Genomic DNA, 19,241 nt, shown 5'->3' with positions numbered 1-19,241 from the left:
ATTTGTCAGCCTTTACTTAATTAAAAAACTTACACCGAATCTCAGGTAACATTTTACTTGAAGCCTGTTGTTTACATAGCATTTATAAAGGTTACCATAATGCCTCATGCAAATTTTCATGCATTATAATTAATGCATGCATGTTATTCATCTACATCTCTCTCTCTCTCTCCCTCTCTCTTTCTCTGTCTTATGTATATATGAACATTTCTTTTAGATTTTTTTATATAGTACATGTTGTATTACACACAGTGTCGATCAAGATTTCTTATGTAGATTTGACTGGCATATCCCTCGTCAAAACCAGTGGCCTGTTAAACTGGATTTAGCTTAACATCGGCCTTACCTTGGAAATGACAAGGCTCACTATGCTCATCAGAATCGATGATGATCCTGACAGGACAGACTGACCTTCATCCTGAAATGATTAGTGTTTTCTCGAAAGGCACAGGGGAGCCATTACTGTCAGCCTGGCCATGATCTAGAATAATCTATTTGTTTTCATTTCGGCATGTCAGCAGTTACCGAGATGGGCTCCGAAATGGCTTCAAACGTATAGCCGTATAATGTGATTTCAATGATATTTATCTCTTCCCTCATTTTTATATCCAGATCTGAGTTGTAATGAAGCCGATCAAGGATTCATCTAAGCACCTGCCTGTTTCTTTTCTGCCATTTCAGCCAAGATCCGAGCATGTGCAGACGGAGGTGCCAATCATCTGTACCGGCTCACGGAGGGTCGTCGTGACAGGTGAGAACCCTATTTTGGCTCCCATCACGATTGACTCGGAGGACAGAGATGGAGATGGATCTGGTGATGTCAAGGTTCTGGTGTCATTGCACATGTTCTTTCTCAGAACTGCTGGACTTGAAGCAGGCCTCAGGAGTCCCGCTTGCCAAAGTGCTTACAGAGGACTTAACTCCTAATCCATCACCTTTTGTCAGTGTCTGACAGGCCCGATTCATCTATAGGCCTCTAAATTGGATACTTCTCTCCCCTCCAGAGTGGTTTACAATTGTTTTCTGTTGTTTGGGTCCCTTTTTGTTCTACAACCTAAAAATAACACTGAGTCTCAGACTCTCCAAGCGCCAAACTAAGTAACGGGACTTAACACATACTGGTGCATTTGTTTATTTAAAAATGAAAATTCTGCCGTTATTTACTCACTCTAATGGCATTCCAAACACTTCTATTTGGTTAATTTGATACGTAAAAATTATTTCTAGTTGTTAAGCTCCAAAGAGAAAGCACAAAAAAATAGTTTATGTGACTTTGTGTGCTATATCCAGAGAAGATTTTTGAAGCTATATGATAGCTTTGCGTGGTAAACACTGAAATTAGACCAGGATTATAGTGTATGACTATTCTGATACCTTTGGTGCCTTTACATTTGGAAAAATCTGTAATTTTGAGACAGTGTTTGTCTTTTGTTAAAAGAATATTCCAGTTTTAATTCAAATGAAACACTATTAGTAGCATTTGTGGTGTAGATTACTGCTAATAATAATAATAATTATTATTATTATATATATATAATATATATATATATATATTTTTTTTTTGTCATCCCATGTTATTTTGCAAAAAGCAAAAATGTAGGTTAATATATTGCATTTACGGTATGGAAGTTGGGATACACTGGAAGTTAATGGCTACCTGCAACTGATTTGATACCAGCATTCTCTAAAATATTGTATTTTTTGTGAACTGTCCATTTAATTAAGTAATATTAGCAACTTTAAACAAAAGCAAATGGTATTTTAATAATCTTCATCTAGATTGATTTGTATTAACGCATATTTTTATATTTAACATTTTTATGATTATTACCGGTGATATCTTTTAATTACTGAAAACATGCCACACATTTCTTGTGCACTTCTTTTGATCTGAAATGAATAAGCATTATATTGTTGTAAGAAGCTTGAGCCAGTATAATAACATATTGTGGAATACAACAGGAAAACACAGCAAATGAGAAGATAAAATAGATATTAAGCCATATACAATAGACTGAGCTGCTGCTTCAAAACAGCTGGTTTATTGTGACGGCAGGCATATTTAAGAGAGTGAGAATGTCTTCATAGGGTGCTAATGATCCATTCAGCGCAAAGCCAGTAAAGTATGTTTCGGCTGCGATTGTCAGAAGCTTGTTGTTTTGAGCTTATCAGCTTGCAGCAGCATTGCCGAAGACACCTCAAAGACATTCCAAAAAATAAACAATATCTTTTGAATGCACATATACAGCATGCCCTGTTCCATGTCACATCCATCAATTCTCTTGTACCTGTCATCGCTTTACTCTCTATGCTTTTGTTGTCATCTGTATATGTATATATGCCATATGCGGTGTCAATAGGGAATATCTACTCACTGGAAATTAATTGTGTCTGAGCAACAACAAAATATTTCATATTTGAAGATGAATATCATCAGCAGATGCAGTGCTTTTTTGGTTCTGCTTAGATTAAATGAAGGAATTCACTGTTTTGAATAAATTAAAGGGGATTGGTCAGGCCAAAATAACATTTAACTGTATAATAATTCTGATCTTTGTAATGAATCGGTTGGTCAAGTTCACAAAACTAATCTTAATAATTCTAATTTGTTGAATGATTTTGTCATTTTCATTTGGAATAATGTTCTGAAGGATTCGGATCTTTTCAGTTAAATTGCTTTATGTTCTCAAAAACAATATGAATGATTCAGATTTTTAAGGGTATCAGTTGATCTAATTCATACACTGGTTTGCAATTAATTGTAATTTATCAGGTTATCCAGTTCTCAAAACTGGTCTTTAATAATTTTGAATATTTTAGCTTTATTCAGTCCTCAAAACTTAATGATTCAGATCTTTTAAGTAAATCAGTTGATGTAGTTCATACATTGGTTTGCATGATTCAGATATTTGTAATGAATAGTCACTTGTTGTAGTTCTCAAAGCTAATCTTAATAATTAGAATATTTTGAAAAAGTTGTTTGATTTTTATGTATTAAAGCTGCAGTTGGTAACCTTTGTCAAAGTGGTCAGTGGTCCTAATGCCATTTGCAGAAATTCATCCGCTCCTGGTAAGAAACAACCAATCAGAGCTGCGGTCCGTAAATTAGTTTGTGTTCAAAATGTAGAAAAATGTACATAATAAGTGAGTACACCATGAATCCATTTTCCAAACCGTGTTTTTAGCTTGTCCTGAATCACTAGGGTGCACCTATAATAAGTGTTTATATTCGGACTATTTTAGATTGCTTCGGGGGTACCGCGGCGGAGTAACCCAATACCTTTGTGATTCTTCATAGACATAAACAGAGAGAAGTAGTTCCGGCTACGATGTTCTTCCGCAAGATGCAAGCAGTTCTGTTTATTAATCGCTAGAGCGTTTTAAAAAAAAAGTTACCTACCGCAGCTTTAATAGCTTGATTTTAATTCACAAAACTAAATGATTAAAATCTTTAAACACATCAATCCAGTTCACGGAGGGAAACAAATTGAATGCTTTAGATCTCTTTAGTGAATTCAAATCATTCACAAAAATGATCAATGATTTGTTCATTAATAGAACTGATTCAGTTGTTCAACTCACTGACTCGGTGATCATTTGCTGTTGTTACCAACTCACTGGAAGAAAGGGTTATCCATGAGTTACAACTTAAAATGTGATCTTTTTCTCGTAGAAGAGAAATGAGAATGACCAGAAAACTTTAAATGTAGCACATAAGTCATTTGAAACACTATTGTGATACTTTTATGATTCTACTTTGACATCTTGGAGCTTGACAATTCCAGTCCTCATTTGCTTTCATTATCTTGTGCATTGTGGCATCTGGTTGGTTTTTGATACTCATTTGTGAGCAATGTCTGATTGGTTTAGACCAGTGACTGCACATTCCCTGGAACGCATGTGTGGCAGACCTCTGGCCTTGCCTAATTACATGCATCCACATTGATTATTCATTTTTAATCTTCCTGTGCAAACAGGAGCTGACAGGGAGAGAAATCTTCAGAGGAGCTGGTGCCCAGATCAAGACATATCCTGTTATTATCTCACAGTGCCTTAAATGTAATCACTGCATTGACCTTTCCCAGCACTTTGATTAGTTTAGAAAGCTCAGCTTTATTTGAACTGAAGCAGTTAACACGCTATTGCTTGGAGCTCATACAATGCTTTATACTGCCATTTGCAGATGGTATCGGCCATTATTATGGAACAGATTTCTAGTCACAAAGTACCTGGATTATCAACAGTGATGGCTGTCTGGATAATCTTTCAGTGCTCAGACTCTTATTAACTGTTAGATTGGTATATATACATTTCTCTTAAAATGGCTAGTACTGTTGAAGTCAGAGAAAGAGAGACAGCTGTGAGCTTTTAATTGCTTTGGCTTTGACAACTTTCAAATTTATATTATATTATTGATAGAAAATTACACTGGATTAATGCATGCTGAAATACAGTTTAGCCATCACAGTATTGATTTATTTATATTTTAAACTATTAAATCATTTTAAAACAAATAAGTGCAGCCTAGTTGAACATGAGACTTATTTAGAGACTTTTATATTATTATACAAACAGTGAACCTTAATGAAAGCACAGTAGCCAGTTTTGAATGATGCGACTACATCATAAAATATGAATTTATGCAATGAATGTTGAAGCTTTAAAGTCTTTCCAGACAGTATTTTATCATTACACACCATATCTAAACGCAGCCATACTTTGCACTTTTGTAACATTTTATTATCCTCTTATAGTTCACTTGTAATGTTAGTAATTTAGGCTTTTTGCAGCTGAAATTTACTACTACAGAATTTTTTTTTATTAAATGGCTTGTTTTTTTGACATTTCTTTAAAGACCTCTATATGTAAATGACTTCTGTTATGATTGGCTAGTCTGTCCACATGTGTAATAAGTAATAATGCTTATTAGGGAAGTCGTGGCCTAATGGTTAGAGAGTCGGACTCCCAATCGAAAGGTTGTGAGTTCGAGTCCCGGGCCGGCAGGGTGGGGGGGAGTGCATGTACAGTTCTCTCTCCACCTTCAATACCACGACTTAGGTGCCCTTGAGCAAGCCATCGATCCCCCAACTGCTCCCCGGGCGCCGCAGCATAAATGGCTGCCCACTGCTCTGGGTGTGTGCTCACAGTGTGTGTGTGTGTGTGTTCAATGCTCTGTGTGTGTGCACTTCGGATGGGTTAAATGCAGAGCACAAATTCTGAGTATGGGTCACCATGCTTGGCTGAATGTCACGTCACTCACTCACTCATCTTAAAAAATTATGTTTCAAAAAAGAACCAAATGTGCATTTGTTAAGATTGTATAATCATGGAAATGTGACATCATTGCCATGACTATGCATATGTGGCACGGAAGTTAAATATGCATATTCGGACACAGGGTACATCATGGTTGCTCAGTAATGTACAGTACTCCATCTCGGTATGCATTGTGCAGGTGTAGTTATTCTGAAGTACTTGTGTGACCTTTGCTGATTATGAAGGAGTCAAAAATGAACTCCGAGGCATAATCAAAAGCTAGTCGTCTGTTCAGATGATCCACTCAGGAGGGGCGCTTTATGATTTCACCAGACTGTCTGTAATGAAGCAACAGCTGAAGAGGTCTCTTGATATTCTGAGGGGTGTGTGAAACTGCCAGGCATAAAGCAGGCGATCTGTTATTTAAGTCCTGAGTGGGCATATTGACGTAAAAAATGGAGCGAAATTTGTGCTGCGCGAAATGAAGCCAATATGAAGCTCCCCTGTTGATGAACAGTCACATCATTTATTAGCAAAGAGAGGCTGCATCAAATACAAAACGTTTAAGGATATGCATTTAGTTTTGTTCTTGAATGTCACTTGGGAGCCCCATTTTCACCTCTCCACATTCTCATTGATGTTATTTTAGAGCGTGTAACAAGGAAAAAACAAGAAAGCCAGAGCGATTACTGTGATCTCATCTGTCTGTCTTGTCTCTTTGGGCTGTGGCAAAATGAATGAAGCATCTGATGCGACAGGGTGTCTGGTCTGAGGCTCTCCCATTGGCTTTGGTCCTGACCTTCTGGAATTGCTTCAATTCTTAATTCAAATTTTCCCCGTGCCGGTCCAAATCAAGTTCTTTTTCAACGAGGTATAGTCCCTGCATTACGATTAACTTTAAGTGACACTTTAATTTGAATGTAAAAGAGGTGTATTTTGCCATCAATTTGAGCTCTGCGGTGGGAAGGAGCTGTTTTGCTGATAAAATGGCAAAAAGGAAAGGTTTCTTTTAACTTCACCTAAATGTGGCTGCAGAACTGTCACTGCTGAGGGTTATTTATGGCTTCCTGTTTAACTGGGAGTCTGTTGGAGAGGACACAATGGGAAACTTTTAATCCGTTTGTTGCTTTGAATGGCTTTTTCTCACACATTGAACCTTGAATCAAAACCAGAAGCATTCTAGATGATCCAATGTTTTATGGCAGAAAGATTGAAAGGGGTGCATAATACAATTAAATGGGCAAAAATTATGTAGCCATGTTTAACATTATATTATCTACTTGATCACTTGTGGATTTACATTTTACTGTTCTGTTAATGGTTTTTGCATATTCGTTTATCCACTGATAGAGAATATAGTACCAAAATACACTGACAGAGTTTTATGAGCTACTTACTGTTTAGTGACAGCACAACAGTGCATTCTTTTTAAATGTATACAAAACTTACATTGCAACCAATGTACTCTGATTCCCAAACAAATGACTCTTGTGAGTCAGTTCTTTTCATGAATCAAACAGATGTAGTCAGTGCATCAGTGTAGACCGATTTCCAAATGAATGACTCTCCAAAGGGACTCTTCTTTTTAATGAATCAGACGTGTACAGCACGACCAGTGTAGATTGATTTCTGAACGAATGGCTGTTATGAGCCTGTTCTTTTAAATGAATAAAAAACATAGTGCAACCAATGTACTCTGATTCCTGAAAAAAAGACAGTAATTCAAATCAGTACTTTTTAGTGAATCAAACCAAATGCAGTATGACCAGTGTAGTCTGATTTCCGAACGAATGACTCATGTGAGTCAGTGCTTTTTAGTGAACCACACAGATACAGTATGTCCAGTGTAGTTAAATTCCTAAACAAATGACTCTTGTGAGTGTATGATCTTTTAAGTAAATCAAACAGGGTGACCAGTTTAGTCTGATTCCTGAACAAATGACTCTTGTGAGTCAACACTTTTTGGTGAATCAAACAGGATGACCAGTTTAGTCTGATTCCTGAACAAATTACTCTTGTGAGTCAACACTTTTTGGTGAATCATACAGGATGACTAGTTTAGTCTGATTCCTGAACAAATCACTCTTTTGAGTCAGTTCTTCATAGTGAATCAAATAGATTTAAACCAATGCAAAAATATTTACTCTGTATTCTTGTTTACGATATAATTTAGTGCAAGAATTGGATTCCATTTATGCTGAATCTTAAAAGTCTCTCATTTTAAAACTCTTTTAAAGAATTGTTAAAAATAATTGTTTGAAAGTTGTTATTGAAATGATTTCATCATTTGGCAGTGGAATTGCATTTCTTTCTTCCAACCTTAGTGTAAGTTTAGTGTCATTGAATTGTCTTTTATTCCCCACACAACCTGTTTTTAACACCGCTATATTCGCACGCTGATGTTCTCGATAGTGCTTCTGTAATCCACTGCAGTGTTACTCTTAAACCAGCTCAGCAGCACATCTCTGCTCATTCAGCGGCTACATGCACCACCTAGCAGAGCGTGAAATCGTAACATCAAGTCTTTATGCTTTAATGCCTACCGATACCCACACTGCCTTTCTGCTATAAGGGAATAAAATGAAAGAAGCCACGACATGATCTGCCTTTATCAAAATGAATACTCTGCCCATCTGAGCGAAGAAAATCTTGTCATTGCCACCATATGTATCGTAAATCTATGTTGCCGAAGTTTGGTGTGAAATATACAGCGACGGCGCAGTTTTCATCAATTCTCTCAACCCCTCACTGTCAAGTGGCTGTCTGTGCCGCTTTTGTCATGACTGGGGACAGATAGTGCTGTGACTGGCAGGCGTTGAATGGCTCTGGTGGGGTCCTGTCACTGAAGCTTTCCATGGCCCATGTCAGAAACACACCTTCATTTCACATGAATAAAGGATCTGATGGCTGCACAAATTGCGCTTTTTTTTTTTTACCCATCACCCTTGCCTCCTGCTCCCTCTCACATCAGTTTCTCTTTCTCTTCCCATGAAGTTTTCTCCCAGACTACATAAATGGAGACTTTGATTCAATCCTGCCAGAGGTCAAGGCATTTTACACCGAAAAGGTAAGCTTACTCCCTCTGGGTCTTTCTTGTGATGTCTCTTTTACTGTTTTATATCCATATGTATGCACATTCATAATTTTTCAATTAGTTTTTGCTGTATCTGTATTAATAACATATTCAGTTGTTTTGAGGTTTATTCCTGTACCAAAACAATTTTAATTGTTGCGGGAAATCCTAAAAGTGCTTTGCAGGTACATTTCAATACATTATGATTGCTAAAATGCTCAAAGCAATAAAAAAATCTACCACGTAACCCTAACCATGTGATTGACCGTTGTTAGAATATATTCTAGATTTATGCTGTTGACAAGTTAAAGTGAAAATTAGATACATTTTTGAAAAAAAAAAACAGCATTTATGCGTGGTTAGTGGAAAACTAAAATTTTGAAGTCACTTAAATTAGGTCATAAAACACATTTGTTCACAAGACTGTCAAACCTGGAGCTTGTAGCCTAGAATTTTTGCTTCAAAATGATGTGGAAATCATCTTGTTTACTCACAGAAAACAATAGATTGATTTAAATTTTCTAAGACACTTTTTATTTCTTTTCTTTTCTTTTTTTATGAGCAGCATCGTTTGTGACGAGATTTTTGTATTTATCATAACATGTGTGCTAAATAAAAGTTTTAATTTCTTTATATACTGACTCCAAGCTTAGGGTTAGGGTTCATAAACGTATACATTCATAAACACAAGCATGCTTTGTATGTAGGCCTATACAATACATATTGTTATAAACATATATGGATATACTCATGAACAGAGAATAGCCTATCACAGTAAAGTTTATCTAATCATTCTTACTGACATTAAGCTAGCAACATTATAACTCCTATTACTTTTATATCGTATTGCTGTCTTTGTTATAGAACATAGAAATAAAAAAATCCTGGCATCGTGAAACATTTAGATCATGTGAATGAAACTTCATAATGTTTCACTTGATTATACATTTAGTCAGGAATTATAGTTTGGGAAATGTCTAACTAGGAAAAAAAGAGAAAACGCCAATGAAAATTTGCTAGTGGATTTTGCATGCTGAGCCACTCCCCATGCCTACGGCTATATAAGGCGACAGCCCGCATCCACTCAATCAGGTTTTACGCTGAAGAGCCGAGAACGTGTCTTGGCAACAGCGAATGGTTCAAGGTTGTGGCATGGTTCCCTACATCAGGGAACTAGGGTTACATATTCAACTGAGACATTCCCTATCTGTCGGTCACTACAAGTTATGTCGAACGACATATGGGGTCCATGGAAAACATCAGACTATTCCACTCACAATAGATGTATGACTCCTTCACAAGCACCACTTCAGCATGCAGGAGTGGCTCAGCATGCAAAATCCATTAGACAATTTTCATTGCCATTTTCTCTTAAACTCAGAGATGATTGGCCTCCCAAGTGTGACCCCATTTGTCGTTCGACATAACTCATAGTGACTGACAGATAGGGATCTGTGGTTTTAAAATGTATATCTTCTTTTATAATTTAGGATCATAGCACCATATTTGGGGGTAATATTTTAACATCGTATTTGGGGGTCCCTGATATAAAAAAAAGTGTAAAAAAAAAACACATTTAGACATTTAGATTCCAGAATTGTTTTTTGTTTGTTTTTGTTTTAGCCTATTTTATGCTAATATCTTTGCATAATAGTTGGCCTATGAAGTTGATTGTAATTTTAATGAATTTCACATTTTTATTTTAAACACTTTTTGAACTTTGGTATGACAAACCATTGTGGTCTTGGTTTTGGTCCTGATATTAATGTAATTTAAATATTAATGCAAGATTATGTATCTGGTTACCAAACTTGGGCTGACATACTTTCTGATTGAGATTCATATTTTGTCCTTGCCAGTCATGCCCCCCAGCAACTCTCTTCCCTAAGTCATGTAGGTTTCACAGATTCACACCACTGAATTTCTGTCATTCTGGAAAGGTGCAGTGTGGTATGGTATCAGTCTAGAGGCTAAAGCTCTTAACAAAGCTGGTGAACCTGTGAAGTGTTACAAGAGAGGCCTCCACCGTGCCCTTGAACTTAGCACATAACTGCATTATTGTCCTGTGGGACCGTCTCAGAAATTAGTGTACTGTACGTCAGTTTGAATGAAAACCATCTGCTAAGTAATGAGTACCAGAGGTTATTTGCGTTGTTATAATCCTGCATACATGCATTTTTATGTCATTCCTAAGCTGGTGTATGCAGCTTTCAGGGGAACCAAAGTTTGACAGACCATGACGCCTGAATTTAAATGGATTTGAAAAGGAATAAAAACCAGAGTGATGCTCTGTGGAGGATAAAGGAAAGATCAAGCCGCAACAGAAACAAGCTTCTCAGCTGACATCTGGGTGTGGGATTTTGGGGCACCTGCTGCGATTGAGAAGTCACCTGTGACGGCCGTATATGCAGTCGTCAGAGCGAACTGAGACTGGAAACGAGCAACGTTCACCTCTGCCCTGTTCTAACACTCAAAGAATTCACACAACAAGAGATCCCATTTACAAAACCCAAAGTGTGATCATACATAAAGCAACAGGAGGGGCTTGTTTGAAGAAGGCAGTCTTTACTAGTGTATCAACTTTAAAGTTTCTTTAAAAAACAGTTAAAAAGGCTCCTGTTTTAACCCCATTTTTATCCAAATACTTGATCTGCTTTTGTCAGTTGCATCAAATTCTGAAATATTTAAATACTTGGGGTGGTCATCAATGAGATGTTTATTTTTTTATGGATTTAATGCTCACCAACACTGCATTTATGTTATTAAAAATGATTACAATTTAAAAACTGTATATATTGAAATATAAATGTATAATTTGGAACTTATTCCTGTGATGGCAAAGCTTTTAGAAACCAATATTTATTTTTTATCATCAATGGTAATAGTTCTTAATATTTGTATTTTAATAAGGATGAATTCAGGTAAATTGGGATGCTTTTCGCCATTGAGATGGCTGGGAAAAATGTTCCGCTTAACCTGAATTTACCCTGTATACACAATTCTTAATATTTTTGTGGAATCCATGACTCTTTGATGATTAAAACGTGAAAAAACTGCATTTATTTGACGTATAAATCTTTTGTAACTTGATTATAAATGTCTTTACGGTTCCCTTTGATCAGTTTAATTTGTCCTTGCTGAATAAAAGTATTAATTTTTTTTTTTTTAAATCAACCCAAACTTTTGAACAATAGTATACATCCCTAAAAACTTGAACCCAAAATTTTGATATTGAATTAAAAAAAAAATCCATCTTTTTATTAACTGCTGACATATTGTCTTAAAATTTGACTTATTTTTCTCCAGAACTGCAAGATGATGAAAACGCCAGACCAGGATCTGACAGACTTCACTAAGTGCTTGGCCATTGTGCTGGAGGAGATCAAAGCACAGAAATTGCAGGTTGGACTCCATCTCTCCTCAGAAGCAAATCTGTAAATCTATCGGTTTCTTTTCTTACACTTCAGACCCGTTTCCATTACTTTTTGACCTCATTTGCAACCAGTATTAATATCCATCTCAGGTGATCAGACCACAGGTGGTCAGTGTTAGGTGACTGGATTATTAAAACCACATTCGGTGGCAGACACGAACATATGTGACCACTTCGCATTTGTAGCATATTGCCACTCACCTGGAAGTCAACCATTGTGCTAAAACAATAAAGTGACATGCAAAAGTTTGGGAAACCCTTCAAGAATCTGTGGAAATTTGAATAATTTTAACAAAATAAGAGAGATCATACTAAATGCATGTTATTTTTTTTGTACTGTCCTAAGTATGATATTTTACATAAAAGATGTTTACATATAGTCCACAACACCAAAAAAGTTTGGGAACCCTTGGTTCTTAATACTGTGTTCTGTTACCCGATGATCCTCGACTGTCTTTCTGTTTTGTGATGGTTGTGCTTGAGTCCATTGTTTGTTCTGAACAGTTAAACTGAGCAGCATTCTTCAGAAAAATCCTTCAGGTCATGCAGATTCTTCAGTTTTCCAGCTTCTTTCACATATTTGAACCCTTTCCAGCAGTGACAGTATGATTTTGAGATACATCTTTTCACACTGAGGACAATTGAGGCACTCAAACACAACTATTAAAAAAGGTTCAAATGTTCACTGATGCTCCAGAAGGAAACAAGATGCATTAAGAGCTGGGGGATGAAAACTTGAAGACGATGAAGATGTCCAAATGTTGAAAAATTATATATTTTTTTAAATATAATTATTTTCCATTTAGTTCTGCCCTTCGAAAGCAACAGAAGATACTTGTATGTTTCACGGAACCCAAATATAGTACAATTTACCTTGATCTTCAAATTCCAAAAGTTTTCACCCCCCAGCTCTTAATGCACCTTGTTTCCTTCTGGAGCATCAATGAACGTTTGACCTTTTTTTAATAGTTGTGTTTGAGTGCCTCAGTTGTCCTCTGTGTAAAAAATTTATCTCAAAATCATACGGTCACTGCTGGAAAGGGTTCAAATATTCAAATATGCTGGAAAACTGAAGAATCTGCAGGACCTGAAGGATTTTTCTGTTTAACTGTTCAAAACAAACTCAAGCACAACCATCACAAAACAGAAAGACAGTCGTGGGTTATCAGGTAACAGAACACAGTACTAAGAACCAAGGGTTCCCAAACTTTTGAATGGGGTTATTTTAATAATTTCTGCAATTTTTTTTTTTTTGGTTTTGTGGACTATATGCAAACATCTTTTATGTAAAATATCTTACTCAGGACAGTACTAAATAAAAAAATAACATGCATTTAGTATGATCTCGCTCTCTTTTTTTTTTTTTTTCACAGATTCTGCAAGGGTTTCCTAAACTTCCACATGCCTCTGTAGCTATAAAAGAAAATAACATCTAAAATAAAATATAGATGTACTTGAATAGAATTTGCTTAAGAGTGACCTGAATGTAGTTGTCTCACACATTTAAATTGTAGTTGAATGAAAATGCATTATAGTTTCTATTAAATGCAGTTAGTTGAACTTTACAGTGATTTTTTTGACCCACCTTAATTATAACTTAAGTTCATCTTTATTTGTAATTTCATATACATTATATGAAACTAATTCATTAACTTGTAATATCAATCAGCACACAGTTAGAATTAGAATTTAGCACTTTACATGTGCTTTAGTATGTTATTCAACACATCAGCGAACTTCTACTCTCAAAAGAGTATTATAACAATTATTTATAATGTGTTTTAAAAGTTTTAATTTGACAAAATGCATTTTTTTCTAAGTTTGCTAAGAAACAGCCACAAAACGGTGTTATCTTTCAGTTAAGGAACCCTTTATTTCATTCCTTTTATATGAAAAGCAAGGACAAATTTTTAAAAATCTACTTTCAAGATCTGAAGTACTCTACAAGTGCGTGTTCAGTACAGTTAAGCGCACTTCTGTTTCAAAAGGGTTGTGCAGAAGAAAAAAAATTCAATATGCTTTTCAAAAGTAATTTTGTTTGCTAAGTTATTTTACTTTTGTGCTTTATCAACATAAATTAATGTAAATTATGTATGTAGTCAAAATAATAGTCCAATCTCAAGTGGTCACTGAAAACTTATATGAAATGCATGTTATTTGCAAGTTTAAACAGGGCCTTTGTCTCTCCATATCAAAGTGTGTTACTCTGTGGCACTGGAATGCAGGAATATGTGTACTAAAATACAAAACCTGAGATACATAACAATAGTAAAAAAGTGGAACTCAAGTTCACTGTGTAAACTGATTTTCACTCCTTTTTTTATATACCTGTCAAACATAAAATGTGAGCTCACACCTCAGCTTCAGTGTGAATTCACATTCTACAGGAGCTGTCAGAGAGGTTTTGTATGGATATTGTATGTGTGTGCCTGTCTGCTCCTTTTCTGAACCTCAGCCAGAGCTCCAGGCTTGTCAGACAGTCTGTTGGTCCTCACAGAGATGCCCATCACCGTCACAGACACTCCAGAGTTTTACCAATATACAAGCCTCAAGCTCATTCTATATGCATACTACGGCCTTCTTGATTCTTCCTATTGTGTATTTATATTCACCTCTGTATCTCAGCGGTACATTTTGTGTCTTCAAGCACTCACAAAAGACAAGTAACGCTTCTAAAAGCGAAAAAGCTTTGTGCAGAAGGTCACTGAGGTAACAAGTGAGGTAATTTGACTCTCTGTCAGTCGTTGGATGTTTAAAACATGAATACAACTATTAAAATATTGATTCATCTGCTTGTTTTAAAGCGTCGACTCCAGTTTGTTGGTTTCAGCCTGCAGGTTTTTGCTGAAAATGTAAACTGATTTATTAGACTTTGCTGGTAAAGTGAAGACTTTCTTTGACCTCAGGCTCCAAGAACAAGTTGCGAACATATCATCACTTCTGTTGCGCTTTTAAAAAAGTTTTGCAATCAGTTCGCATAATTACAGAAGCACTGTAACATGAACAATTTATGTGTCAGATGTCTCATAAGTCCCGCTATTTATACGAGCCAGTGGAGGCTGGCAGTGAAGTGTTGATTACCCTCTGTGCATTTTAAAGAGTTTTTTTGTCACGTAGAGTTGTTGGATCTCAGAGGGTGATGGGTACATTGCAGTATTCAGACAAATGGTCCCGGGAACAAATATCAAAGACATTCTGCCAAGTCAACGTTTTCCGGTCCGCACTGTTCCCTCAGAATACTTTCCATAATGTATGACTCTGTTGTTTAGTGAAGACGGACATAATTTTTGGCTGCAGTGGGAAGGAAAAAGCTATGCTGCAACTTTGCAAAAGCACTTTCATATCATTTATCATCAGCTTGCAGATCCTACGTCCCACAGTCGGTTTTTTGTTTGTCTGTTCGTTCATTCTTTTGTTTATTTGTGTACTTGTTTGTTGAAGCAACGGCGCTTTTAAAATATTTATTCTGGAGTTGCATAAATAAGCTCGATCCTCTAATTTGCACCCACAATTTTTTGTTTATTTATTCATTCGTTTGTTCGTTCATGTGTTTGTTTATTAAATTGTTTGTCAATTCCAGAACATTTATCCTGGAGTTGTATAAAATCATCTGTCTACTTTTTTTGCTCTCACAATCATGCATTCTTTTGGTTGATTACTAAATTTAAACATTTACCCCTGAGTTGCATAAAAAAATTGTTTTCCGCTGCTTTTCTCCCACAATTGCTGATTAGTTTGTTTGTTCATTCGTTCATTTATTAGTTTGTTCGTTTGTTCGTTCATTCGTTTGTTTGTTCATTCATTTGTTGGTATTGTAGTTGTTAGTATTGGTATTGTAGAACATTGCTCACATAATCAATAATTTGTTCGCTCATTCATTTGTTCATTTATTAATTTGAATTGTTGTTTGCACATTCATTTGTTTTTGCAACATCACTCACAATCACTCTGTTTATCCATTGGTTAACTGATTAATTTGTTTACTCATCTACCGTCTTTTTGCAGATAGACACCATCGTAACCCTGGGTGGACTTGGAGGCCGGTTTGACCAGATCATGGCCACGGTGGAGACCTTGTTTCATGCCCAGAAGATGACGGATCTGCCTGTGGTGGTTATACAAGACCGTTCTCTGGCTGTCCTCCTCCAAGAAGTAAACACTTCTCTAGTTCTCATTAGCATATACTAATCAGTGTTTGCACTTGTGTGCTTTTGACATCCTGATTGCGGCACTTAATGATCAATGGTGATATTAAGCAATTAACAACTGCAGAGACACTTTACTTCCTCTTCTGTGTTGTTTTTCTATTTGTGCACTTTTCAAAGGTCACAGCACTTAATGCAAAAATGTGAAAATATTGCTGTTAACATTTTCATTCAACACTGCTAAATAAAGCAAATAGAGTCATGTGAGAGATGCATGTGTATATTTCATGATGTTTTAAAGATCAGGCCAGCTCATATTTGCACAACACCATATAGTACATGAAACGCAGACATGTTTGCAGACGTGTACAGAGAATAGTAAGACGTTGTCATCTTGCCAACAACAAATAAGAAAACCTTACAAAAGGACTCTGGCTGCATTACTTAGAATTCTGTGTGAGAATACTTAAACAACCTCTAAGGCTCAATGAGAATAGGACATCGAGATGATTGTGAGAATCTCGTGTAATGGGCCAGAAATTTAAATGAATGCATCTCAGTCTATATAAAGATATCCTTGACTGATTCAGCCCCTCATAAACCAGACTTATAAAACATGAATTAAAGTTTTCTGTCTGTGCAGCACTTACTTACTGCTATTACTGACTTTTCAGAGATGGATCAGAATTAGTTTTGAATAGTCAAACTTTGAAGTTTGGACAATACACATTTAGATTAAAATAAAACAGTTATAAATATAATCTAACTTTCTCAATGTAATAGGTGGTAATTATTACCTAAATAATAGTTCTTGGAACATCCAGCTTCATCGTTCATCATACATTTAAGTAAATGTGTGTCTATGTATACAACAATACACACTTTACAAATGTGATGATTATAATTATAACAATATTGAACTGGATTGTTGATTGTGATGAGAAATGAGAACAGCATTACAACAGCATTGCCAGTGCCTCTGTGGATGAGAGTTTTCAAATCAATTTTGAGTCTCTCTCAGAATGTTTATCAGATAATATACATAAAAAGGTAACACTTTATAATAACTTTCATTTATAAATCATTCAACTCTGTTATTATTTTCTCACCAGTGCTAGATTTTCAAACAGAGTCTCATTCCATTCTGTGACCTTCTCCTGCTCTTTTGCTCACACTTACAGGGCAGACAGCACCATCTGAACGTGAACACTGGCTTGGAAGGGAAATGGTGTAGTCTGGTTCCTGTGGGCAGCCCTTGTCTAACCACCACTTCTGGGCTTAAATGGAACTTGGGTGAGTTGCGCGCCTGTAGGCCATAAGTCTATCCACCCACTCAAACACCAAACACACACACACAAACGGACATCCCAAAGGAATGTTTCCCAGTCTGCACCATCCTCTGTGCTCTATTTACATGGCCTGTCCTAGATAGAAGACATTCATTACCCCTGACAGCTCAAATCTCTAGCAAACTCCCACTGATGCTACAGTTGATGCAGTTTGTCAGGCCTGGATTTAAAAAGGGCTCGCAATGACATCATTGTATTTTAGCTTTTTAGTAGCATTTGCTTTTAAATTGTTCATTTTGTCTCATAAAATAAACACAGTATTTCCTTCACGAATGGCCCGTTGAGAGGATCACTCTCAGATTAAACAAAAGAAAAGAAACAAACAAGAAAAACAGTTTCGAGGTCCGTGTACTAGATATACTGCACTGTGCAATCCATCTTCACTTCAATGCATTTGAAGTTTGAAGTTTTTGCTTCCTTTTTAAATTTAGCTTTTCTGATATTAAATGTGAAGTGTCTAATTGCTGCATGACCAAGATCACCAAAATCTTGCAGAAATGATTAATTACAATCAGGTTTCAAGCATTGTCCGCCATTGTTCAGCCAAACAAATGGGTTGAAGAAACTACACACTTCACCTTTAAGGATGAACTTTCCCTTTTTATTTGAAACTGATTCAAACTTTGGTCATCTAAAAGCTTGTCTTTAGTGGTTATGAAGGGATGTAGCTCAAGAGTGGGTGAAAGTGGGCCACCTCCTACAGTACGTGCATTAAATGTTAAAGGTGTGCCAAACGACTGCTCTGACTGAAGACATTAGGAGGAATAGAAATATAGCCCAACTGTTTGCCTTTGATCTGCTAATGCGAGCTGTCAACGAGAATAATCTCCAGCAAGCTTTCTGCGGAGGCCGGGGCTCGTGGTGAAAAAGGCCACGGGGTTGTTGTTGCGGTGGGACTGAAGTGACAGATACACGATTGAAAAGTTTGGCTTTATTGTGTCAGCGGCCTGCTGTTTCAGTGAAGGGAGGATTTTAAATATAATGGTGATGACTCTGGACTATGACCTTTGACCTCGACTATAAAACAAACAGCTTTATTAAGCTAAGTGGTTGTAGGGGTTTTGAAGAAGTTGGCATAATGTGAATGAAACATTTATGTGTAAAAAGCCTTTAATTGGTTTGTAGAAATGATGGGCCTGTATGATTCAAAATGCTTTTAATTGGCTTACTTATATAAAAAATGTCGGTAGCACTTTATTTTACAGTCCTGTTCCTTATGTACATACAATGTACTTAGTAATTACAATAACTATGTAATAACTAGGCACTAACCCTGAACCTACCCCTAAACCTAACCCTACCCCAATGTCGTTACCTTGTATTACCAGAACTTTCTTAGATAAATACACTGTAAGAACACTATAAGAACATGTAAGTACACGTACTTATAATAAAGTGCAACCAAAATGTCTATATATATATACATTTTTGCAATACTAAGCAAATGTACCTTTATGATTCACTGCAGTTAAACTCTCAGTTTTCCTACCAATTATGATTACAGGCTCTGCTTATCGGTTAATCAAGACTTATTTTTGCACATTCATTGCAAAATACTTTATGAACTCAAAACGTTTTTACTGTAGTACATTAGTAAATAATACATTTTGATATTTGCATGACATAACCTGCTCCATGTGTATTGCTTTTCTGACATAGTAAACTTGCTCAGTGGCTCACCTGATGTTGCCCTGTGAAACTGAATATCTTATAAAACAGCTCAAATACTTTCAAATACATTTTAGTGGAAGTAAACTAAAATGGCACAGTTGCTCCAGCAAATGCATTTTTATCTATTATGTTTGTTTGCTTTTTTAACACTATCGATTAGGTTTATGGTAGGGTTCTGTTTAGGTGGAACAGTATTTTCATATGCAATATGGTATTAACCTTTTAACGACACTCACCGGACATGTAATTTTTTCTAAACTGGCCTAATAAATACAGCAACTAATGTACTAAAAGTACAGATTCATATACATTTG

General features: G+C 36.1%; 1 protein-coding gene across 4 annotated transcripts in view; it reads left to right on the top strand.

Annotated features, from left to right (window-relative positions):
- Window positions 1–19,241, top strand: part of LOC127945887 (thiamin pyrophosphokinase 1) — a 61,934-nt gene that overhangs the window by 20,921 nt on the left and 21,772 nt on the right. For all 4 annotated transcript variants that reach the window (XM_052541985.1, XM_052541987.1, XM_052541986.1 and 1 more), the window contains 5 exons: window positions 682–751; window positions 8,251–8,323; window positions 11,636–11,731; window positions 15,768–15,914; window positions 17,089–17,200. In XM_052541985.1, the coding sequence (XP_052397945.1) occupies window positions 682–751; window positions 8,251–8,323; window positions 11,636–11,731; window positions 15,768–15,914; window positions 17,089–17,200 (498 nt within the window). The remainder of the gene's footprint in view (window positions 1–681; window positions 752–8,250; window positions 8,324–11,635; window positions 11,732–15,767; window positions 15,915–17,088; window positions 17,201–19,241) is intronic.

This window comes from Carassius gibelio, chromosome A24 (genome assembly GCF_023724105.1).
Source record: "Carassius gibelio isolate Cgi1373 ecotype wild population from Czech Republic chromosome A24, carGib1.2-hapl.c, whole genome shotgun sequence".
NCBI lineage: Eukaryota > Metazoa > Chordata > Actinopteri > Cypriniformes > Cyprinidae > Carassius > Carassius gibelio.
This window is presented reverse-complemented; position numbering and strand designations above follow the sequence as displayed.